Here is a 24,921-nt window from a genome sequence, read left to right as displayed (position 1 = left end):
GTGGTTGGCAATGTTCTTTAAATGGGCAGATTGGAGCTGTTTTGACGCTTTGTATTGAAGATTGAAGTACGCTGCAAATCGACCCCAGTTTGGGTTTTCTTATCCTATCCAAGATTACGACCTCGGATCTCGGGGAGGGAGCCAGTTCCAGACAGGCTTGTTCCCCGATGAGGTCATGTTTTTCAGCCAGCCTCGGTAATGAGGCTGGGGAGCTTCCCCAGCACGAGATATCATTATCTCTCAGTAACACAGGCCTCTTCGGGGGAAGGCAGTCCTTTCTTCACCTATGAGGAGGTTTCAAGGTTATGTTTTCAAAATGCCTGCGGGAGAACTCCTCTTTCTCTGCAAGTTGCAGTCTTCAATGTTCTGCAAAAAGAAAACCCACAGAACTGGCTCATTGAACTTTATATACTGTATGTATTAGTCTGCAGTCTATGTTATGCATGAGACTGCATTGCTGCCTGAACATGGATCTTATCCACTTCAATCACCTACTTTTACACCCCCTTCACCCCCCTAGACCTTGAAATAATGACATTTAGCATCAGTAATAAGAGAAGGATTTTCATTTATATCATTATACAGTGATGAGTATTAGATTAAATTAGAATAGAATTACAGCTGAAATACATTAGAGATTTAGGAAAATTCATACATATGTATGCGCATTTTTATGGAGTTTTGCCATTTCAGTTAAGAGATGAAAAATTGCTTTTAGTATTTGCTGTTCTTTATCTAATGCGATTTCTATAAAAAAGAAACTGTGGGAAGCCCATAATGACCTGCCCTGTCCTTTTAAATTACAAGTGGGACATCAACACCTGTAGAACTGGTGGGAAGCTTAATCTTTTAAAGTTATGAAGACGTACTGTTGGTTTAACAATGTGTTTTATTTGTGTCCAAGTGGGTTGTAAATCCTTAACAGCTTTTGAATGTGATACTGTCGCCTGGACCTCGATCATTAATTGTAATGATGCAGCAGGAGACAGGATTCAAAACCACTGGGATTTCTCACTGCACATCACTTCTGAATAACTCGCAGAAAAGTGAATTCATCTCCTTGTCTATGGCGGTACACAGTGCAAAGCCCAATTCCTCTCTCAATTACTGTAATTAAGGCAGAACTTTCACATCCAGCTTCTGATGCCAGGCACCTGCTGTTGTCATTAACATGCAGACTTCAGGGTGCTTCGTTTATTCTGTGTTTGTTAACAGAATGTTTTCCATGGAATGGGCTCTGTCATTTGGGTGCAGTTTTTACGCACGCACTTCAATCAATAGAAATGTCAGCACAGGATACTGTATACGTGGCTGGTGTATGACTGTGACAGATGCATGGCTGTGGATAATCTACAATGTTGATGGATCCAAAACAAATGCCTTTTAACGTTTGCCTGCATCTTTTACTTTTGGTAAATATCAAGGATTAAGAACTTGTTTGCAAGGCCCATGTATTAAGTCTGTCTATACTTGTAACACCCCTTTGTGCTGGGTGGACCAGTGGTCATCATTGTTTTAAGTTATACGGTGAAACCTCTTCTGGACAGTCAAGGAAACCGTCTAAATGTCACCTGAATAGTGGGGTGGCCTTAATATCGAGGGGCTATTAACATCGGAACTGTAGGATAAGCAAGATTTCACTCTACTTAGAGATTGCCAAAAAGTTTTGGAACAGAGTTGGTGAGGGAACTTGCTTAAAACCTGTAGTTTTTCTGTTCTGGATTATTATGCTACAGCCACAGCTTGTTGCCTTTATACTGTACAGGGATGGAAATAAGACCTCCATTGCATAGCAGTTTGATCCGTTCCTGGTTTTACTATGAGTTTAATCAGACACACCTGAGCTTGTTTCCTACACACTGGCCTGATTAAGCTCATTTCAAAACCTGGTCTCTTCACAGCTCTATTAAGGGTGGTAAAGTAGATATATGCAGTGGATTTGGTTTTCCTGGTGCACAGCACGATTCCTCCTTCAATGAACCAGTAACAGCCCTGCCGTCTCACTGGGAGGGAATATTAATCAGACTTTCTCTTCATCTTTAGGGGCGGGAGAACTTCATTCATTAGAGATTTCGTTTAGCAAGCTCCTTTTATTAGGATAGCGCTGTCTGCGGCTATTTATGAAATAGACATTTCCAAGATGAGACACCCTAGTCTGCTGCCCTGTGTACATGCATGAACCAGACCAAGCACACAGCTCTACAGTGTGCACAGTGCAGTTATCAAGCTGAACGTGTTGTACGTGTTGTGCCATCAACAGGATTAAAGCAATCTGTTCTGCAGTCTAATCGACAGTAGCATGAATTATAGAAGGAATCTTGCTTGTTGCCGCCGTTAACAGACTTTCCTGTGCCAAAGCAGTGGAAAGGGAGGGACACATTGTAATCAAGAGCTGTGCACATCCGGCCCTTTGCGCAGATCAATCTTTGCAGGACCCTGCTTGTTTTACACATGCTGACTGACTCTCCGAGGGGCAGGGTTTGTATTGACCGTGGTGTGTTTGTATTTTTTCCAGCTGTCGGACCAGCAACAGGAAGAGCCTCATAGTGACATCGGGCACCTCGCCAACGTTACCCAGACCACATTCCCCACTCCACGGACACACAGGTAGGCAGCCCGGGACTCGCCCCCAACTGTGCTATCGGGTTCGGATGCATTTTGGAAGGATTTTGAGAGGGATCTGTGGGTAGCTTTTCATTGCATTATTTTATCAATTTGTTATTTTGTTTCTTTTGAGAAAACCATACAGTTGTAAAGCATGAAACAAATGAGTTAAGTGTTCTGGGTAGTTTTGCTGCTGGTGATCTACAGGTGTATAGTTTTAATCTTGTCTGAATAAAGTACCGTGTGTTCAGTTTTGCTACCCAGTCGTTGGTAAGGACCCCTTGTAGATTTTTCATAATGTAATGTAAGTGAATGACACTCACAGTGTATACAGGTGTATGTTCTGATTGGTTTATGGAAAGACTGTCTATACATGTATATAAAATCCTTTTCCTGCCAGTGCTTCTGAATGGGATTACCTTCAATCTCCCACACTCAAACTGCCACTGATAGCCTGCTTGAGACAGGCTGTGGCTTCCTTTTTTTTTAATGGACACAGCCTTGGTAACGAGGTAGGAAAGTAAGCTGATGGTGACCTCATGCTTTATTTATTTTTTAATTGTATTTAATGATTAAGGAAAGAGCCCCCTGGTTGTGGGCCCCTGTTTTTTTTGGAGGACAATGGTTCCACTCCATTACCATTCTGTTCCAGAGTTCGTGGGTCCTTGTCCCTTTGTTTGCGAGCACGAAGTACTGCTGACAAGTGCTCACTAGGAAGCACGCTTACAACGTGCCGTAAACACTTGAGATGCCAGAATTGAAAGTGTACCACTCTCTTTTCCATACTGCAGTGGCGCAGTTGGGAGTGAGTGGCACACAGTGTTCAGAAGTCCAGCGTTTCATTAGAGAAGAGGAGCATGCTGTTCTCTTTTAAAGAGGAAGCTTCCAGACACTTCTCTTATACATGGAAAGCGCTATTCCAGACTACTGCTGCACGAAACAATTTATTCGATTGTTCGGATTGAGCTCTTCACAGAAATCAGGTGCTGACAATCAGTTGAGGGTCACTGGACCCTCACCTGTGGAGAGCATGTCCGAAGACTTGTAAAAAAAAAAAAGAGAAAATGTTTGACTTAAGAATTAGCAATGACTGTTTTATTTTTTATTCTATTAGCAAATGAGTCCTGGGTTTTGTATGCGTTTTATGTTGAACATAGCCACCCAAAGTCTGTGGTGTTTTTACCGAAGGAATGGTCACAGTATTTTTGCATTTTTACTGTGCTTTTCCCATGGTTATACTTTGCATTTGCCATAGTTTGCCATGTTTATTAATATACTTTACCATACCTTTTCGCTATTCTTTACAGTGCTTACCTATGCCTTTCACTACACTGTGCTATGCATTCTCTATGGGAAACTTTCAGAAGGGTGCGTGGGATTGGAGTTGTCATTGGTGGCATGTTAAAGCAGTCTTTGCAGTTTAATACATTTCCATTTGAAGCAGATTATTTGTGATGTATGAAGGGAATTAAGAAGCTCCATGGCAATGCAGGCTGAGGATACCTGTCTAAACTGATCAACCCTGACTAATGATGAGCTTGTGCTGTGTGGATTTTACTGAGAGTGGAAGGCAGTGTTATTGCAAGGCTGGAATAATTCCTGTTGGGGGTGACAGCTTTCTCATTGACCTTTCTGTCTGGATAATAAGAGAGCTTTACTGTAGTGTGCCACACCAGCAGCATTTAACCCCTACACTGTTTCAGGGCACGGGATTAACATTGACAATACCTCGTTTCCATGAGCATGGATGATCCGGGGTTCTCCGCTCTCCGCTCCTGAACCCCCATTGACAGTCTACCCGAGTTGAGTAGTGAGACCCAGTTTCCATGCAATGCCATTTTCCGACAGATGTTGGTGATTCTTTCCCAGCAAACCTTGCGGCTAGGGTAACATTCATTTGTTTACAAAACCAAAAGGATGGGCTCTATTGCTTTTACTTCCGACAATCCTCACAATGCTTGGGAGCTTTTTGATAGTAAAGACCCGATCTGAGAATACCTGGGTTGAGTGGTGCATGGTGCATGCTGTACCTCTTTTATTGGTAATGTAAGTGCTATAGTGTTGGAGCTTGTTGTATGAAACGGAGCATGTTGTGTACAAGACAAAATAATACGTTTTTGTTTTGTGCATGATCCAAAAGGTCAAGCACTTGTTAAACTGCAAGCCTAAGGACAAGCAATTGAAGGTGCTTTTAATTCAATTGAAGTTCCTGTTGCTTTTGATTACTGTTTTTTTTTTATTGATTTAATTGGCTACCTGGATGTTTATCCCTTAAGAGCACAAGTGCTTCAGGAAGAGTAGCGAATGGGTAACTGAGTATCCTGCCACTCGACACCGCAGAGTACAGGAGAGCTCCTTTAACCTGGAGCTCTGATTATATTGCAGTATGAAGGGCTGAGCACCACACGTCTTGTCATTTAAAGAGTCATGCCCCCCCCCCCCCTTGCTGTGTGTGCCTCGAGATCAAAGCAGAGAGATGCCTGTCCTCACTGAGGAACACAGCACGCTGTTGCATCGATAACAAGCCTGGTGTTTCTGAAGCCTTCTCTGAACTGAAATGTTCTATTGAGCTCATTGAGGGCTTAAAGGAAGGATGTGTTGTTGAGGCTTTTCAGATCATTAATTCATTTTTCTTTGAAAAAAGCAGAACACAAGCTGTATTTATGTAATTTGCTGCATTGCATTGCTTAATTTTTTTTTTTACGGTTAACAAAATTAGAGTCACGTTATCGTAATGATATAAATAAAGAGAACATTAAAGTAACAGGTTAAAACATTACAAAGTAGCCTGTCCTCAAATGAGGACAATGGCACTTAATTGGGGAGTTGGGGAGCATTGCTTTATTTGCAGATGTATTCTGACCGACTAGCCCACCCTACCCCTTAGCTTTGCAGTATTATTGAATGTGGATTCAGAAGCTGGAGTTAACAAATATGGGTAAATGCACGTTTTTCCACTTAGAATGACATGCTAGTACCAACCCATGTGCCTCAGATCAAATTTATTTGGAGATGTGTTTTTTGTTTTTTTTTAAATGTAAAATAATAGCAATATACGTCACAGTCCATTTTATTCTCTGGTTTTCTTCAGTACTGTAACCCTACCATAAAATGATATTTTTCCCAAATAGTGATATATTCATTACTTTTCATATTTATTTATATTTTTTAATAGAAGCATCTTGCAGGTGCCACAGGGAGGTTAGTGATCATGGTCGTTGATGCTGCATGTTTGCAGTTACCCAGGTACTGTACAGGTAGCTCATGCAGTGTTTTGCTCCGTCTGTTAATGGTTTAATTGCTTTTGAAGTAAATTAACGGCTTGGGGACAGTGATGTTTTGCAGGGCTGGGAACCCTTCCTCTTATCCTGTCAGTCTGCTCTCCACCTGAGAGTGAGGGAAACAGTTCTGCATGACCATGGCAGATGGTTCATGATTTATTACTGAATTATCTCACTGCTACTCTACCTAGCCAAGGGACTTGGAGAACTCTGGGATTCAAGCAGACATCCTAATTAAGTGCACAAAAAGATTTATTATGATTATTTTGTAGCCATTTAGTGCTGCAGTGATCTAGCCATACCTGCCATAACCTGCAGTTTTATTTGTACAGTGGGGATTCAAACAATAAATGCATCTTGAGGTGTGAATTTCCAAACTGTTCAAGGTTCAATCACTGACTAGAAACCACAGAAATATACTACTGTCACAGACCTTAAAGAATCACTGTGCCTACACTGCTCCTCATTCACTGCATTTCATTACTAATTCAGCTGGAATTAGAAGCATTCATTCAGTTTCATTAAACATCCGGTAATATACTAGGATAAAGAAAACTGCTCTGGAAGCTCTGGCTGGTATTTGCAGAGACTGGGTGAACAAGCTCGATCTTTCCATTTGCAAATTGGAAAACCAGCCCAGCTGCTCCTCCTGAGCCCCCGTTGCACGGAGCTGTGCAGACTCTCAGAGCAACTCCAGAATGTCGATGCATCTCATAGTGGAAATATTGGATTTGTTTTAATTGCTGAGTCTACCTTTACAGCAGAATCAGCGTCAGTATGAGCTTCACCACATTCCTCCGTGAGCGAGCCTGCATGCCTACAGCCTGCCCTGGAGGGACCACCTTCTTAAGGGGTGAAGGAGCAGATTGGTCTCCATGCCCATACAATACTCCCCTTTTTGAGATCGTCCTGCAAAAGTGAAAGGCAAGGGCTTTGACCCATGTTGCTCCTTGGATGATTTTTCAGATGTGTTGGATTTCAACATGCAGTAAATTCTAGCTGTATCTAGACTTTGTTGGGTGGAGATTCTTTCCCCTTATTTGGTGCTGTTCTGTAGGCACTGTGCTGAAGCTGGAGGGCAGGCAGGAGCAGGGGTCTGGAGCTGATCCTGGCTCCAGTCAGCATCACTGCAGTTAAAAAAAATCTCCTCAGTAGCTCAGTATTAGCTGTGTAACAATAAATCGGTTATTCCAGCTGTGTGTTTCCGTACGGACTGCTTTTATTTTTTGACAGTGAAGCATGCGCTTATTAATATTGAAGCTTCGCTAAGCTCCTCTGGGAGGATGTGTATAATTCATATGGTGGTTTATAACCCAGTCACCGGGTGTGCATTCATTGCCAGGGTTATTGCAAAAACACCTTGAAATGATTTGGAAGATTAATAGGATCATTATTCTCTGGGACTGAAGAATCCTTCACACAGTACAATGACTGTGGTACGAGTGTACTGTAGTAGCTGTGCAATGGGGCTGGAATTGAATTATATTTGGTATTATTTGCATAGCATTCATCATAATCATGTTTTATCAAATATGCAATTTCTATTGTATTGCAAACAATAAACAGTAGACAGCCACGTGGCTAGCTACTAGAGCACCATGGCACACCACCTCAGCTGTGAGTTCAGGGTTTAAGCTGCATGTGAGACGGGTTCTGACCAGGAAGTCCTAAAGCTACCAGATGCCCTTGTACTGTAGCTCTCTATCAACAAGGCCGGCAGGTTTAAAGACGTTTAAATAGAAACAGGGTTCTCCGGTATGTACAAGTGGTTCCTGTTTCCATTGTGTTACTTGTTTGATTTCTAGGACTTTTCAGAAGGTATTTGAAGCCCTCCTGACCCCTCAATCTCAATCTCCAGCAGGGTGGAAAACGGGCTGGTAATTCTGAGGGCTCTTGTTGTGCAGCTGCAAAAGCAAGGTGCAGCCTGTCTTCACTAGAATAGAGCAGATTGGTGCCCAAGTCAAGGAGCCCCTGGCGATACACAAGTGAACAGTGTTTTAGCAAAAAAAAGATTTTGTACCAGTATTGTGAATAGAGGCAGAGCAGGAAAGGGCTGCAGCAGATTGGAAATGTTGGAGCAGATGTGGAGAGGGTAGGGGTCCTTGAGGCAGCCCCACAGCTCTGTGCTGTGAGAGGGCTGGTTGCAGCAGGAGGAGATGCATGCGCGGGTAGGGGCCTGTTAGTATTCTCAGTGCAGGGAGAGCAGCCTGAGTGCTCTGCATGTTTCTGTTGTCATCGCTGACAGATGGAAATCGAGAGAACCCTTGACATTTTGACATTCAGGAGCTCAAGTCTTTGCTGAAGGAAAACAGATGATCGTGCATGAACTAGGATTGCTTACTGAAGCTGAAATGTAACTTACACTATGTCTACAATATGAATCTACAGTACAGTATGGTGCAGTTCTGTGGTGTAGATTTCAGTTGCTGCCCATTATTCAGCTGTAAATCTAGACTGTTTAGCTCTATTAGTTTTACTTCTGTATTAGTGCCCTTGTGGGATACCATTAGAAGTGGAAGTGGAAGTCGTATTTCAATTATATTGCAAATAGCTACTGTGGTAGTGTCCCATCTTTTAGAACAAACAGCACAACCACTGTTTTGGATGATTCCTGAATCTAATATATGTTCTGTTGCATGGCACAGTACGCTGAAGCTTCACCCCTTGAGGCTAAATTGTTAGTGAAGCATTCTTATGGTGGTACAGCATCAGAAAGATGGGGAAAGCATCATATGAACCAGCAGAAACATTCACCCAAGATGAAATGTATAAAGCAGCCGTTTCGTTTGCTGTTTAAACCTGCTGTCGCTCCAACTTGGCATCAAAACAAGGTTTTGGGATGCTGGCTAAAGTCTCAGCTTGCAAACCACTGTTAGCAGCACTAGAGCTGGTGTGTCTCCATCTGAGAGTGGTCCTACTTGTCAGCTGAACTCGTCAGCAAACGTCGCTTCTGAAAACACTCCTCACGGCTGGTAGTGGGGTAGCCCTATGAACCGAAGCGTGTGCAACACTAAAATGCCTCCCCACCGCATGCCGTCTGATAACGTGTCTTCTGGTAAACAAGCTCCTGTTACATCGGCAGACTGCTTGTGTGTCCTCATTGCCTTGCTGTAAAACCAATATAAAAACCAGGGAATCACTGTGACAAGATTATGTAGCGCACCTGTATCTTGGATGACAAAATGTATTAAATAAAGCACCCTAAGACTGCACTGATCTCAGAACAATTTAAACAACCGCTATTGCGCTTGCTGTTAACAGAACGTCTCTGCTTACTGCAGAACAGATTTAAAGGAGTTCTGGACTATGCTGTAAATAAACGACAGGTACGGTGGTGCTTGAATTCACTGAGAATAATGTCACAGCTTTCTGAACCCTTTCAGTCATTGAGTGCGCTTTCATGTCTGAAGGAGAGCAATTTATAAGTCCCCAGCTGCAGAAACTGTACAATAACAACAAAGCCTTGTGTCATACAGTGAAGTGCATTTGAAACAATGCACAATGAATGCCACCCAGGACTTATTTTTAGATTACCAGTTTAAAATGTGTAGGATCACAGTCTGTTCTTTTTAAATGCCACGTAACATCATGCACCTGACTTTCTAGCACATTCTGTCGTGTGTAACCTGCTTACAGTAATTCTGGTCCTCTTTTCACAGGGAAAGGCGTGTGTCAGGGCTTAAAATAAACCTCCATGTAAAATAACAGACAGTAACCCAAATTATCAAAGATTAAACTTTGATTTGCTTGTTACAGCCGAATATTTTGTAGTATGTTACATATATATATATATACACCAAATTAAAGCAACATACTAATAAAGGTAAAACTAGAGCATTAAGAGTAAGTTCTTGACTCAGGCATCAGACATACAGTAACTTTAATAAGAAACGTCATCAGCTCAATAATATAGACTTCTTGCAGTAGTATTCTTATAGCAAGTTATTAGGTTAAGTATCATATGAATACCTCCATCAGTCTAGTAGTCTAGGCTGTATCATTACACTGTCTGATGAAGGCATGAGCCCAAGACGTCTGTCTACTTGACATACATTTGACATCAGATTTTCTGACTGATTGATTGAAGTTATGGATGGTTTCAAATGCTGCAAAAGCTCCTTGGAATGAGTTCACTGTGTCCACCAGCAGGAGCTGCTGTGTGAGTGCAACATGAGTTTTCTTCTTCCTAACCCTTTAAGGTGCAAGAGACACATGTGTCCCACAAACAAAATGATGCTAACATTCTTATTTTTGCAGTGAGGTGCATGACAATAAAGTGTACTGTCAGATTGGATCTGGTCTTCCACGTTGTCAGTTACCTCCTCGCGATTCACTCTTGAGTCACTCTCTAATGTATTTTAAGAAAGTACCGTTTTTTAGAACCGCTCGATTCCTTTTGTACCTTAAGGGATTAAAGCACAGACAGAGCTAACCTGTGGAATGTGTCTCCCTGTTCACTTGCAGGAAGCAGCCCTCTGGACAGCCCCAGGAACTTCTCCCCGAATGCTGCTGCTCACTTCTCCTTTGTCCCAGCGCGCAGGTAGGCAGGCAGGCAGGCGGATACAGCAGCTCTCTCCGTGTATCACTGCATCCTGTGTCACACTTCACTGGGGGCGACTGCATCTTGCAAAGCATGAGCAAAGCGCACTGGGGTTTGAACCACCCAATTCTCCAGCACATTGTTGAACATGCACTTAATATACCAAGTACAAAGTGCCGAATTTCCATCCTCATCATTGCTTAGAAAGGGTGAGTGTTAATTGTTAGGTGGTGTTGATTGCAAAAGTCTAACTGTGTCCACGGGTTTGGCACATGCAATTGCCAGGTATCCACTGAACTTCAATGACAGAAAGAAAGCTGGATGAATGGTGTAGACTGGTGTGTGCAGCAGTACGGCAGGTGGGGATTTTGGCCGGATAGTTGAGAACGATTCAGTTTAGGATCTTGTGCAGGAGCGCCATCTGTTGGGGGTTAATGAAATATAACCTTTTAAGGTGGCCAAATACACTTCCTGTAGTTCCACAGCCGATTTTAGTGCTGTGCTTATATAAGGTCCTGAATACGTATTTGTAGTTTCTTAGAGGAGGATTACATTATTCTTTTTATTCTTATTAGCCTCTGCACCCCTACCACTCAGGGCATTTCCAGTATATCTTTCAGGGATGGGAATAAGACTCCTATTGCAGAGCAGTTTCACCCATTCCAGGTTTTACTACGGGCTTGATTAGCCACAGTGTATAAGGTAACAAGCTCAGGTATGTCTTATTAAACTCATAGCAAAGCCAGGAATGGATTCCACTGCTTTGCAGTGGGAGTCTTATTTCCATCCCTGTTTTTGGAGTTATACACTATAATGAAAAGCAGTTATTGGGAGCCTGTTTTGTTCAATAGCTGCTGGTGGCAAAAGCTAATATCATTCAAGAGGGATCTAATCCGGGACCTAAAGAGGGGGAGTTTCATGGCTTCAGATTTACTGTATTTTAATTGTTCTGTTTTCCCACACTGTTTGTAAAGTCACCTGTTTTGTAATACTGTTTCATTAACATTGTGTCATTCCTTCCATTTAGCCACGGGCACAGGGCTGACAGGTAAATACACCCCCCACACTGCTCCTCACTCCCCAGCGCATGTCTGTGAAATGTGCATGTCTGAGTCTGTGAAATCTGCTGTGCTCAGTGCTTTACCCATAGCCCCATTGAGACATAGTGAGCCAGGCTCTCAAAGGGCATTGTTCCAACGTGTCATTAACACAGTTTTTAAAGAAAGGGACAAAACACATAAACACACATACACATACACATACACATACACATACACACGCACACACAAAATAAATGTACCAAATCAGAAATGAACAGGTCACACATTTAATGCTGGCACTCCAAGTCATCTTAAGTTGTTTCTTATTCGTTATAGAATTGAAGATTTTATTTATTTTTTCCCTTTTTGATAAATATTGTGCTAATGACCATTTGCAGTAAGAGCTTTGTGAATCTGGTCTGCTGTATTACGTACAGCTGTGAAACCAATTGACTCCACTAGAATGAAATAGTGAACTGCAGTGAAAGTCTGATCACACTGATTGGAAGGAGGATCTGCTGTGTAATGACTGCTTCCTTCCTGCACCCAATGAAGAAACATTCTCTCTGCTCCAGCTCCCTCAATCCATCCACAACATTGTTAAGCAGTACGCTGCATGTACAGCATTTCTGTTTTCAATTTCAATGAATGCCACTTTGGAGAAAATGAACATTCCTTTCAGTCAAAATGGGTAGTGTCTGTGTGAGGCTGTGCAGTAGGGATGCCATGTCACATGACATTTATCACAGTCCCAGTTGATGATTCAGCAGCACACTAATATGCCTGCAATAAGACACATTTTGTAAGTCACTCAGCAAACAGGTTTGCTCCCCAGTGTTTTCTTGTGGTATTTAATTCTAGTGTTGGAATTCAGGGATGGGAAATAAAACTGGCCTTGTGTAGCAGTTTGATCCATTCCAGGTCTGATCCATTCCAGGTTTGACTGTGAGCTTGATCCCCACCCCCAGTTTCTAGGTAAGTAGCTCAGTGTGTCTAATTGAAGCTCATAGTAAAACCTGAAGTGGATCAGCAGTACTTTTAAAGAACGTATGCTCTGTCTGTAGGCATGGCACTCCACCTGACCTCCCCATCTGCCACTGCAGTCTCTTGGGGTTCATCAAAGACTGCTGTGGCACTGTTATTGAAATACTACTGTCCCTCTCTATGAAATAGTGAGTGTGTTAGATACTGTATGTTGGTGCAGAAAGCCTGAACCCTTCTGTTCCTCATCAGGACGGATGGTCGCCGCTGGTCCCTGGCCTCCCTCCCCTCCTCAGGATATGGAACCAACACTCCCAGCTCTACGGTATCGGTGAGTTCAGGACGGAACTGAGCCTGCAATTCAATCATATAGCTTTTAATGCAGGGGGTGTCTTTGTTACTGCACCTAAATAATAATAATAATAATAATAATAATAATAATAATAATAATAATAATAATAATAAAAATAAAAAGTGTAATGTAGACTGTAATATAGCTCACGGAAACGGGCTTGCCATGGTAGGATTCGGCTTCTCCCCCGAGTCCCAGTGTCATTCCTCTGCCTGCGTGGGTTAAGCTGCCAGCAGCAAGGTATTATTGGGTTTCTTGTTAATGTTTCTTTCCTTCTCACAGTCATCCTGTTCATCCCAGGAGAAGCTGCACCAGCTGCCATACCAGCCCACCCCAGATGAGCTGCACTTCCTCACTAAGCACTTCAGCTCTGAGAGCATCACTGACGAGGAGGGGCGGAGATCCCCCTCCATGCGCCCCCGCTCCCGCAGCCTCAGGTCAGTGCACAGACCCTGTACCCCCATACCTCCTCCCCTCCCCATCACTGACGAGGAGGGGGTGGAGATCCCCCTCCATGCGCCCCCGCTCCCGCAGCCTCAGGTCAGTGCACAGACCCTGTACCCCCATACCTCCTCCCCTCCCCATCACTGACGAGGAGGGGGTGGAGATCCCCCTCCATGCGCCCCCGCTCCCGCAGCCTCAGGTCAGTGCACAGACCCTGTACCCCCATACCTCCTCCCCTCCCCATCACTGACGAGGAGGGGGTGGAGATCCCCCTCCATGCGCCCCCGCTCCCGCAGCCTCAGGTCAGTGCACAGACCCTGTACCCCCATACCTCCTCCCCTCCCCATCACTGACGAGGAGGGGCGGAGATCCCCCTCCATGCGCCCCCGCTCCTGCAGCCTCAGGTCAGTGCACAGACCCTGTACCCCCATACCTCCTCCCCTCCCCATCACTGACGAGGAGGGGCTGAGATCCCCCTCCATGCGCCCCCGCTCCCGCAGCCTCAGGTCAGTGCACAGACCCTGTACCCCCATACCTCCTCCCCTCCCCATCACTGACGAGGAGGGGCGGAGATCCCCCTCCATGCGCCCCCACTCCCGCAGCCTCAGGTCAGTGCACAGACCCTGTACCCCCATACCTCCTCCCCTCCCCATCACTGACGAGGAGGGGCGGAGATCCCCCTCCATGCGCCCCCACTCCCGCAGCCTCAGGTCAGTACACAGACCCTGTACCCCCATACCTCCTCCCCTCCCCATCACTGACGAGGAGGGGGTGGAGATCCCCCTCCATGCGCCCCCGCTCCCGCAGCCTCAGGTCAGTACACAGACCCTGTACCCCCATACCTCCTCCCCTCCCCATCACTGACGAGGAGGGGTGGAGATCCCCCTCCATGCGCCCCCGCTCCCGCAGCCTCAGGTCAGTGCACAGACCCTGTACCCCCATACCTCCTCCCCTCCCCATCACTGACGAGGAGGGGTGGAGATCCCCCTCCATGCGCCCCCGCTCCCGCAGCCTCAGGTCAGTGCACAGACCCTGTACCCCCATACCTCCTCCCCTCCCCATCACTGACGAGGAGGGGCGGAGATCCCCCTCCATGCGCCCCCGCTCCCGCAGCCTCAGGTCAGTGCACAGACCCTATACCCCCATACCTCCTCCCCTCCCCATCACTGACATACCCCCCCCCCCCTTGCATGATGTAACAAAGTGACCTAACATATTGATATACAGGATAGAAGTGCAAGGCCACTGACCTTCCCTGTGCTAAACCTGCCTGAGCCTACTGCATGCAGTTAAAATAATAAACAAACAAACTGATAGCAGATACCCACAAAGTGTCCTACAGTATGTATGGACCAGTTAAATAACTTCCTAAAGAAGAGAACTGTGTGTTTATGTGCTAAAGTGTTAAAACCCTGGCTGCAAGTGTCTTTTCAGCTGTTGCTTCTGATCTGTGGTCTTGCTGAAGAATGTTTCAATTTTATTTTTTCATGAACACACAGTTCCCGTCTTCACCTGCAGAGCGGTTGTTGCGGCTCACGCAGGTAATTCATGCTTTTGTTTTTTTTGTTTTTTTTGTTTAATTTTTCAAAACTGGCGTGGCAGACTAGCTGACCGTCTCTCCTCTCCAAACCAGTCTATGAATGTGTAATGAGCGTGGTGTAAATCATCATTACCTTTTACAGAGCACGGCAAATGAGTTACAACTACACACTAAGAATAATGAACCTCTGCATTCAAGTGAATGCCATTAGCAGCGCCTATTAGAATAAAACCCATTACAAATAATAATAAAAAAAAAAAAAAAATAGCAAAGTTAATTAGAGCAGTAAAATAAAGCCGTTTGCAAGCCACTTTTCACTGAAGAAAAAATTCTGAATCTGTCATCTGTGTTACATATAACATAACAACCCTGAGGCAGATCACTGAGGAGGGGGACATGCACAGCTGGATTGAAACAGTACACAGAAGCATTTACTGTAGTGTGCTGTGGATATACCATGAAAAGGTTTTTAATATAGGACCCAGTAGTCATCCTCTATAAACATGTAATTAAAGACGATTCTTAAATAACAGATTGCTGTTTCAGTGTATTCAGTGGAAACTTCCTAGTTCGGGTGGTAATTCCAGTAATAGGTTTTCTAAGATCTGCTTTATCCACGTGTGCACAGTGCGTGCAGCGGCTTGGTCCCTCCCGTGTGTAAATAACAGCACCGTTTTTTCCTTTGTTTTTTTTTCCCCTACAAGTCTCTGATCTCATGGGCTCCATAGAGCAACACATCAGCTGGTGCCGAGCCTTCAGTCAATCAATTATCCATGTAATTGCTTCTCTGATTGCATGCAGGGGAACTGTGAGCCAGTATTTATGACACCACGCATTGCCTCACCCACCTGTCATGGTCAATTAGATCTTTCATTTCCTCCATGATGTTTGTTGTGTGGCTCCAGTGGAAAGGATTGCTCCATTATTTATCGCTGCCCTAATAAACTGTTTTTATTCATGTATGTATTTATTTGCAGTGGCCTGCTCCAGTTTATACAGTTCTATTTTGTTTTCTGCGCTGTGTTAGTAGATGACGACGACTGAATCTATGGTGTTTAAAAGTGCGGTCCGTGCTGTGCAGTAATTCAATGCAAGCGGCACACAGGCTCCTAGCCATCAGCCAGATACAAGGTCAAATGATGTGGCAACTGTTTGGTCAGTTGGGGAGGAAACTAAAAAATCGCCAATAGAGGGGATAAAAACGTCACAACATTGTAAAAACGAATATGTTAAGCGAAATATAAATTATATTTATGTATTTAACCAGGAGATTTACCCATTAAGACCTAATTTACAAGGGGCTCATATATTTAAGAAGTAGAAAATTGAGAAAATCAGACAATGTTTTATAAATTATTATTATTATTATTATTATTATTATTATTATTATTATTATTATTATTATTATTATTATTATTATTAATAACGTTAAAAACATGTATAAATAATTAATAAATGATAACCATGTGAAAAAAATACTATTGCATTCCTTCATATTGATGAATTCAAGTGGGTTAATGTGCATTGTAGTGCATTGTTTTAAACAAGGAAACACAAACATTGATAACAAAACAAAGTCTAATCTTTATACAGTCCATGTCTGTACATTCAAGAGACAACGTGCATGACATTATACTAGCTCCCTCTGGGGATTGAGCATCCCGGAGCAGCTGCAGATTGGGTGTGACTGAGCTGCTGAAGCTCTGGCTCAGCTGATTAATAACTAAAGACGGGAGCTGTGAGGTTGTTAAGCAAGCTGTCAGTTTGAATTGCAGAACCCCCTGGTTTCTAAGGACCTTGGAGAGTGGTGTTATTTTTAAGTAACATGCAATAAATGGTCAACCTAGAATTCCGAAGTGCAGGGTTCTCTTGGATTTAACTGGAAAGAGCAGGAGTTGTTTCCACGAAACACAAAGAACAGTCTTTGTTTTTGTTTGTAAATGGAGTTGGCTTCTAAGTGAAGATCGACAGCCATTCATTTCCTTGTCCAAAACGTTCCCCCTGTCCCAGGCTCTCGTGTGGAGTTCAGATTCCTACATCTCTACTGCAGTATCTTCTCCTTCTCTCCGGTTCCTGCTCAATTAGCTGCTCACTTGGTACTAATTGTGGAGGAGGATTTCTATCTGGGACCACTGGCAATTAGAAAGAGGGATGAACACACCACCGCGTATTTCACTCGGGTCCCTAAACAGCTGTCTGCTGTAATGACCACGAGTCACGCTGACCTGACATTATCAACGCAAATTTATTGCAATTTAGTTAAAAGTGGCTTGCCTTAGCAAATTGGAGCATATTATATATAGTGTGTCTATATATATATATATATATATATATATATATATATATATATATATATATATATATATATATCTCGTTTTTAAGGATTTGATTATGAATTTGACCTGGTAAAGTAAATCTAAAGGTATGTTAAACATACTGAAACATTGGGAAGTTGCCTCTGTTATAACACAAGCTGATTTAATGTATACTCAATCAGTTAGGCAGGTACCGGTAATTGCCTTCCCTGTTTTTCGATGACATAGCGCATTACCTCATGCGGTGGTCACACGCCGCTAGCCCTGGAATGACTCAGAGAGCCACATCTGTCGTTTAGACAAGCCTGATGAAACCAGCGGAATGGAACTGGAAATACTGTTGCTTCAGCCATCCGTCAGTTCCATGGTACTGTTGCCAGGGTGGTGGTATATCATATAGGACATTTGTCTCCTGCTATCAAACACAAATATACATGCTTGCAGTATATTGTATGGAGCAGCATTTGTGCGTGCAGTACAGTGTCCTGTGGTGGAGAAGGGACGGGTTTATAGTAAGGGTTCGGTACTGTTGTACATATGCTTGTTTTAATGGGTGTGGAGTGTGCCTGCTGCTATTTATAGTCTTTATAGCCACTCCTTTTAGAAGGTGTCATGTAAAGTATATGAAAATGGACCAGTTTTCTGCGGACAAACACAACACAAAGACACACGGTCCAAAATTTGCTGCACTTCCAAGATGAACATGACTGAAGACGATGTAACTTGGTTATCGAACTGTCAAAGTTTCCTTTTTTTATGTGCTGAAATGCCATCCCTATAATAACAGACTTACTGTAGGTTTGCTGGTTTTGTGTGTTGCAGCCCCGGGCGGTCCCCCATCTCTTTCGACCATGAGATCGTAATGATGAACCATGTGTACAAAGAGAGGTTCCCGAAGGTAAGTGAGTCTCCTCTTTCCTTCTGCTTCAGGACTGAATAAGACTCTGTCTGTTGCTCTAGATAGCCTTGTTCAGTGAGTCTGTCAGTTTGGGCTTGTTTGTAGTGCCTATGGGGTCAAAACAAGTCCACAGAAGGTAGGAAATAGGCCATATCCCTGTAATATTTAAACCATATATTCTTGAACATTAATTATTTTAAAAGTACATTTAAACCAGGAGTATTGACTTTAGTCCCAACTTTTTATTGTTGTGTCGATCCATGCCCCTCTGGAGTTTGGAATACTAAACCTACACGATATGGGAGTCCATGCAAAGTGTTCTTGAACACTACAAACACACAGCCTTGTTCAGTGAGACGCTCTGTGTGTGTGTGTCTTGCTTCCCCTCGCAGGCGACGGCACAGATGGAGGAGCGTCTGGCAGATTTCATCTCCTCCTGCGCCCCTGAGAAGGTGATGCCCCTGGCCGATGGGGTCCTGAGCTTCATCCACCACCAGGTGATCGAGCTGTCCCGGGACTGCCTGGACAAGTCCCGCGAGGGCCTCATCACCTCACGCTACTTCTACGAGCTGCAGGAGAACCTGGAGAAGCTGCTTCAGGATGTGAGTAGAACCACCGACCAGGAGCCACGATTACAACGCTAACCAACCATTAGCCAATTAAGGAGGATACACTGCAGCCTGTTCCAGAGGAAGGGTGTTAAATTGTGGCATGAAGGGGGAGAGGGAGGGGGGGGGGGGGGGTGGCTTCACCGCCTTCAACACCACAACACCGTCTGCATAGCAGCCAGCAGACCACATTCTTCCAGACTTGTCACAAATCTATTAGTCACTACTCTGTTTCTTTGTGTGCGTGTGTCTCTGTTAACTCAATTACAGTGCCCAGAGGCTCGTATCCAAGTTATTGCTCCCATCGGCCCATTCCCATCCCTTGAGAGGGGGTGATGGTGATTTTAATTTCACACCCCAGCACTCGCAGTTAGTGACGGATGGCTCTTTCAGATGAGAAAGGAGGGAGGGGGGAGAGGAGAGCTCCTTTAAATTATCACACCGCTGGCTCCAGTGCTCATGTCAGCACCGACAGGCTTGTGTATATCTGCGTCTCTGTGTGTGTGTGTGTGTGTGTGCGTATAGGAATGGCATTTTGCAAACAACCCCTGGAATGGCACAGGCAGTCCTGAAGCAAGCATGACATCATCTGGGGAATGCTAATTGGATAGTTTGCAGTGGGGGCGTAGCGCTCAGCCGCAGTGTAGTGTTAGGTGGATAAAACGCGGCGTGTTTCAACACCGGGGGCATTGCGGGGTAAACAAGGCATCTTTATAAGATGTCCAGGATCTCATGGCAGAGAAGGGTGGAGGAGGAGGCGATTTTACAGAGTATCTTGGAGCGTCGGAAATGGACCAGGCTTATGGCAGAGACCTTACCAGTTGAGTTGTTTATTATGTTATAATCGCAATGGAAAGTATTTTTGGGGGTTTTAAATTTTCCTTTAGGAATGTAATGCAAAATCACTTTTAGGAATTGCTGTGATGTTTAAAGATGTTGGTGTTTCATCTGATTTTGTACAACGTGTTTGCACTTAAGATGGACATTGTCTCGTGTTTGCAGTCTGATAGATGCATTGTCTTGCACTGCCTTGTAGAGTATTCTTCTTGTTTAATGTGGCTTGTCCGAAGTCTTAATATTCTCTTGCGAATGTTTAGATAGAACCGTGAAGAAGGCTGACGACTCCTATGGGGATCTCATTAAGAATCCGTTGATCTAATCTGTTACTTTGAACTGTGGCGTACAGCCCCTGTTACTTGCCTTTCTCATTTGGACTTAATATTCATGACTGTGCCCCCTAGAAGGTCCTTAGGGAAAATGGGGGGGGGGGGGGGGGGAATACAGTAGCGGAGCGATTTGATAATGCTAGACTGCTTTATTCAGTTAAATGCTTTATATGATGGCTGTATCTTCTCTGTTTTTGGACATACATTAGATGCTGCTTTCAAACCATGCGATTGGTAATGCCAGGTTTAGTCTGGGCAGGTGCAGTGTTGCACTGTCTGTGCTGTTTTACCTTTGCATCGCATTGCTAACCTTCAGGAAGCAACCTATTGTGGTAAGAGATAGTCCTCCAGCCTCGTCTGCGTATTCACGAGGGAAGCCTCATTTGAAACAGCAGTGCACTGTGAGCTGTGTGTCAGCCAGGAGCTTTTGTTTACATCCATGAATGATGGGTGAACTGGCCTAATGTCCTGGTTACGTTTTCCAATCTGCAGCAGCGTATTGGTTATCTCTGGATCATACTTGTGTCTTATCATGTCTGTGTTGTGGTGTACAGTATAATCTTTAAGAAGCATCTTCAACTGCAAGCAAGCTGGACACTATAGAACTTTGAGGGGGAGGGGGGTTCTTAAAACAGTTTCCATGGTAATGCATGTGTACAGTTCTGAGTAAACTGGCCTTGCCAGTCCGGGGATCCCTCTCCTCTCCTGGTTAGCCAGTTTTGCCTTGTTGCCACGGTGTGTAGCCTCGCAGTGCAGCAGACCTACTGGATCAGTGGGGGGAGCCATTTGTCAAAGCCAGCCTGCAGGCCTGAAACCCCCTTTCTCTGTAAACAGACACATTTGTCTTGCCTCAACAAAATGAACTGGTCTTTACCTGCCGAAAGCCAGCAAAGAGACAACACTACAGGCTGCATTTGTTACATTTTCAGCTTGACCAAAAAGAAAACAATACAAGTTTTACAGAAACAACAACTGCAGTGCTCGTTTTTTCCTTGGTGGTGGTTTCTGATACTCTGCTTTGCTTCCAGGCCCATGAGCGCTCAGAAAGCCGGGAGGTCGCCTTCGTCACCCAGCTGGTGAGGAAGCTGATGATCGTCATTGCCAGGCCGGCCCGGCTGCTCGAGTGCCTGGTAAGGATGAAGGAACTTTCTTGTGTGCGTGTGAAGGAACTGTCCGTGCCTGTGCACTGCAGAGTGTGTGAGTGTGTGTGCCCCTGTGCACTGTGTAGTCTATGTGTGTGTGTGTGTGTGTGCCCAGCCCGCCAGTTACTACAGGCTCTCTCTGCCACTGGAAAAGCTGCTGTATAATATCTTTAATGTTTTATCTTCTTTTGTTTAGTTTATAATCTCCCTGTCTGGCAGGTGTGTTTTGATTTCTAAGTTTGAAGAATCTGTGTCAATGTCTTTTTCTCTTTTTCCCCCATACTTTCTCTTTTTATTGCCCTTTTACTCAAGTTTTTGTCTTTTTCCCTTTTATTCTTTTGTTTGTTTCTCTCTCTCTCTCTCTTTCTCTCTCTCTCTCTCTCTCTCTCAATGTGTTTCTTCCCTAAATCAAACCACCTCACGGTGGTAATTTAAATTGTCGAGGTGGGGGGGCACAGAAAGGGGAGTCTCTCTCACTCTCCTCTCTCCGCTGCAGGAGTTTGATCCGGAGGAGTTCTATCATCTGTTGGAAGCCGCCGAGGGCCATGCCAAAGAAGGGCAGGGAATCAAGTCGGACATTCCCCGCTACATCATCAGCCAACTGGGGCTTACCAGGGATCCCCTGGAGGGTGAGTGTGGAAGGGCAATCAGTCCCACAGCAACGCACCAGCACACCGACAGACCTAGAAGACCCCTCAAACTCTTGGTGCACTTTTCATTATTAATGTTGCAGCAGTACACTAAAAAACAAACATTGCTGAAGGACTCAACACTTTTATATCTCTTTGGTACCAAGTACTGTAGGTTCCCCTAGGGTAATTTATTAAATAGCAGGGATGGAATTCGGACTTCTATTGCGTAGCAGTTTCACCCATTCCAGGTTTTGATACGAACTTGATCAGCCCCAGTGTACCGGTGACAAGCACAGGTTTGTCTTATTAAACTCATAGTAAAACCAGGAATGGGTCAAACTGCTATGCAATACATCCCTGAACATTTATATCTTATACTGAACAATACATGAAAATGGGCATAGGTACTGTATACATATTAGTGCAGTATGTTAGGTTAGTTTACTGGTGTAAAGGAGTTCTCTTTCTATAGCACTGGAGCGCTCTGCAGTGTTGAGTGGAGTTCTCTTTCTATAGCACTGGAGCGCTCTGCAGTGTTGAGTGGAGTTCTCTTTCTATAGCACTGGAGCGCTCTGCAGTGTTGAGTGGAGTTCTCTTTCTATAGCACTGGAGCGCTCTGCAGTGTTGAGTGGAGTTCTCTTTCTATAGCACTGGAGCGCTCTGCTGTGTTGAGTGGAGTTCTCTTTCTATAGCACTGGAGCGCTCTGCAGTGTTGAGAGTGGAGTTCTCTTTCTATAGCACTGGAGCGCTCTGCAGTGTTGAGTGGAGTTCTCTTTCTATAGCACTGGAGCGCTCTGCAGTGTTGAGTGGAGTTCTCTTTCTATAGCACTGGAGCGCTCTGCAGTGTTGAGTGGAGTTCTCTTTCTATAGCACTGGAGCGCTCTGCAGTGTTGAGTGGAGTTCTCTTTCTATAGCACTGGAGCGCTCTGCAGTGTTGAGTGGAGTTCTCTTTCTATAGCACTGGAGTGCTCTGCAGTGTTGAGAGGCTTTAAAATAAGACCTAATGTTTGTCTAAACTTATTAAATTTGACTTTGGTTTATTACATGATCACACTTTTATATTAACCCTAAACCCTGTTGACACATGCTCTACTACTGGAATACTCACTGATGATATTAATGTACAGTTTCGTGTTTTTTTGTTTGTTGCAGAAATGGCCCAGCTGAGTAGCTATGACAGTGGCAACCCTGACACCCCTGAAACTGACGACTCTGTGGATGTAAGTGCAGTGCAGCAGAAAGGAGATGGGAGTTCACTGCTCAGACTGCTCAGTTGTGTTCTAAGCCTCTTTATTAACACTCATAACTGTTCTCTCTCAGAGCTGTGGAACTGTGATGCAGAGGAAGAAACCCCCCTGCGAGGAGGACTTTGAGAACATCAAGCTCATCAGCAACGGAGCCTATGGGTGAGTGTCTTGAGACGCTCCCCTGAGCAGCCGTTCTACAGCAGTGTTGCTTGCTAGCTTAGTGAGCAACGCTGCTATAGAGCTGCCCTTGTGACACCGCAGTGTAGCCTGATTTCTAACAATGGAAAGCGGACGTACGGACTTGTGGTTGACCGTGTCCTTGCTCCTGCAGCGCGGTGTACCTGGTCCGGCACAAGGAGACCCGGCAGCGCTTTGCCATGAAGAAGATCAACAAGCAGAACTTGATCTTGAGGAACCAGATCCAGCAGGCCTTCGTGGAGCGAGACATCCTGACCTTCGCAGAGAACCCCTTTGTGGTCAGCATGTTCTGCTCCTTCGAGACCAAGCGCCACCTCTGCATGGTCATGGAGTACGTGGAAGGTACGTTCTCAGGGATGGAAAGAGGACTCCCATTGCATAGCAGTTTGATCCATTCCTGGTTTCACTCTGAGTCTAATCAGACACACTTCACCTTGTTAGCCAAACAACTCTGGCCAAAAGTAATTGTAAAAGAACAAACTATGCACAAAGTTAAACTGAAAATGTATTAAAAGGTTTAAACATTTAGAATTGTATCTGAACATAATTTAGATCCTTTATTTAACATCATGTTAAACTACAAAATGATATTGCAAAAGTCTAACAGAAGCCATAATAGTCGTACAATATTTAATGTTAGATTTCGAAATGTCAAATGTTTCCATTTTTGTCTGTTTGTCCATATATGTATATGTGAAACTACAAGCGGTATGTAATTCAGTATGTTAACATAGCATTATTCAGCTGGTTTCATTTGACTTTATGAAGCAACATGTGTTAATTATATAGGGGGATATATAGCTGTATATAGGTGGTTTTAAGAATGCCTTATTGAGCTGGTTTGCTTTTGCTTGGCAGGTGGTGACTGTGCCACTCTGCTGAAGAACATTGGGGCCCTGCCTGTTGACATGACGCGCATGTACTTTGCTGAAACGGTGCTTGCCCTCGAGTATCTTCACAACTACGGCATCGTTCACCGGGACCTCAAACCTGACAAGTAAGCTTGCAGTGCTCGCTTCGTTCCTTTCAGTGGCACTTCATGGTTTTGGTTCAAACACCCATCAGTCATGCTGCACCCACGTGTCTCTGACAGAGCTCCTCTCTCTTGTATTGTGCTAGTTTGCTGATCACCTCGATGGGACACGTCAAGCTCACTGATTTCGGGCTCTCGAAGATCGGGCTTATGAGTCTCACCACCAACCTGTACGAGGGGCACATTGAAAAGGATGCCAGGGAGTTCCTGGACAAGCAGGTACTGTAGGAGCTTGCTGTGCACTGTGTGTGTGTGAGCTTGCTGTGTGTGTGAGCTTGCTGTGTACTGTGTGTGTGAGCTTGCTGTGCACTGTGTGTATGTGAGCTTGCTGTGTGTGTGAGCTTGCTGTGTGAGCTTGCTGTGTGCTGTGTGTCCTCCAGTGATGCACTGGTAGCACAGACATGCACTATTCCAGGCTCCTTGTGGACAAACCTCAAGCACTTGGGTAACACATTCAATAGCCGTGCCTGCGTACTCCACTCAATTCCCTTCACTGTGTGAGAAAGCGTCTCCTCCCCTCTGCGTTGGCGCTGGTGTTCTTGATGTTCTGCGTGTCTCGGTCCGCAGGTGTGCGGCACCCCTGAGTACATCGCCCCGGAGGTGATCCTGCGGCAGGGCTACGGGAAGCCGGTGGACTGGTGGGCGATGGGGGTCATCCTCTACGAGTTCCTGGTGGGCTGTGCGCCCTTCTTCGGAGACACACCAGAGGAGCTGTTTGGACAAGTCATCAGTGGTGAGCACCAGCTCTTTGTGAATTTCATGTCATAAACAAGCAAACGTGGAGCGATATTTCTTTTGATTTGAATCGTCAGCAGTGTATGAATCGAAATCAAATACGTGTCGCTCCCCAGGCTTATCTATGAGAGGCAGTGTCAAAAAGCCTTCATAGTAGAAGTTCAA

At 44.6% G+C, this 24,921-nt stretch overlaps 1 protein-coding gene across 14 annotated transcripts in view; it reads left to right on the top strand.

Annotated features, from left to right (window-relative positions):
• The window catches only part of LOC117416601 (microtubule-associated serine/threonine-protein kinase 2-like), a 115,303-nt gene that overhangs the window by 78,207 nt on the left and 12,175 nt on the right, over positions 1-24,921 (top strand). For 5 of the 14 annotated variants that reach the window (XM_059035147.1, XM_059035146.1, XM_059035154.1 and 2 more), the window contains 16 exons: positions 2,516-2,607; positions 10,350-10,425; positions 11,453-11,473; positions 12,699-12,777; positions 13,081-13,235; positions 14,742-14,783; positions 17,920-17,995; positions 18,388-18,597; positions 20,798-20,899; positions 21,408-21,540; positions 22,696-22,763; positions 22,864-22,949; positions 23,122-23,330; positions 23,847-23,985; positions 24,108-24,240; positions 24,589-24,754. In XM_059035147.1, the coding sequence (XP_058891130.1) occupies positions 2,516-2,607; positions 10,350-10,425; positions 11,453-11,473; positions 12,699-12,777; positions 13,081-13,235; positions 14,742-14,783; positions 17,920-17,995; positions 18,388-18,597; positions 20,798-20,899; positions 21,408-21,540; positions 22,696-22,763; positions 22,864-22,949; positions 23,122-23,330; positions 23,847-23,985; positions 24,108-24,240; positions 24,589-24,754 (1,787 nt within the window). Of the gene's footprint in view, positions 1-2,515; positions 2,608-10,349; positions 10,426-11,452; positions 11,474-12,698; positions 12,778-13,080; positions 13,236-14,014; positions 14,362-14,741; positions 14,784-17,919; positions 17,996-18,387; positions 18,598-20,797; positions 20,900-21,407; positions 21,541-22,695; positions 22,764-22,863; positions 22,950-23,121; positions 23,331-23,846; positions 23,986-24,107; positions 24,241-24,588; positions 24,755-24,921 lie in introns of those variants that run through there. The other 9 variants (XM_059035159.1, XM_059035150.1, XM_059035149.1 and 6 more) reach the window with 5 other exon arrangements.

The sequence above is a fragment of the Acipenser ruthenus genome, chromosome 12 (assembly GCF_902713425.1).
Source record: "Acipenser ruthenus chromosome 12, fAciRut3.2 maternal haplotype, whole genome shotgun sequence".
In the NCBI taxonomy this organism is placed as follows: Eukaryota; Metazoa; Chordata; class Actinopteri; order Acipenseriformes; family Acipenseridae; genus Acipenser; species Acipenser ruthenus.
The sequence above is the reverse complement of the archived record's forward strand: the minus strand, read 5'-3'. Positions and strand labels throughout refer to the sequence as shown.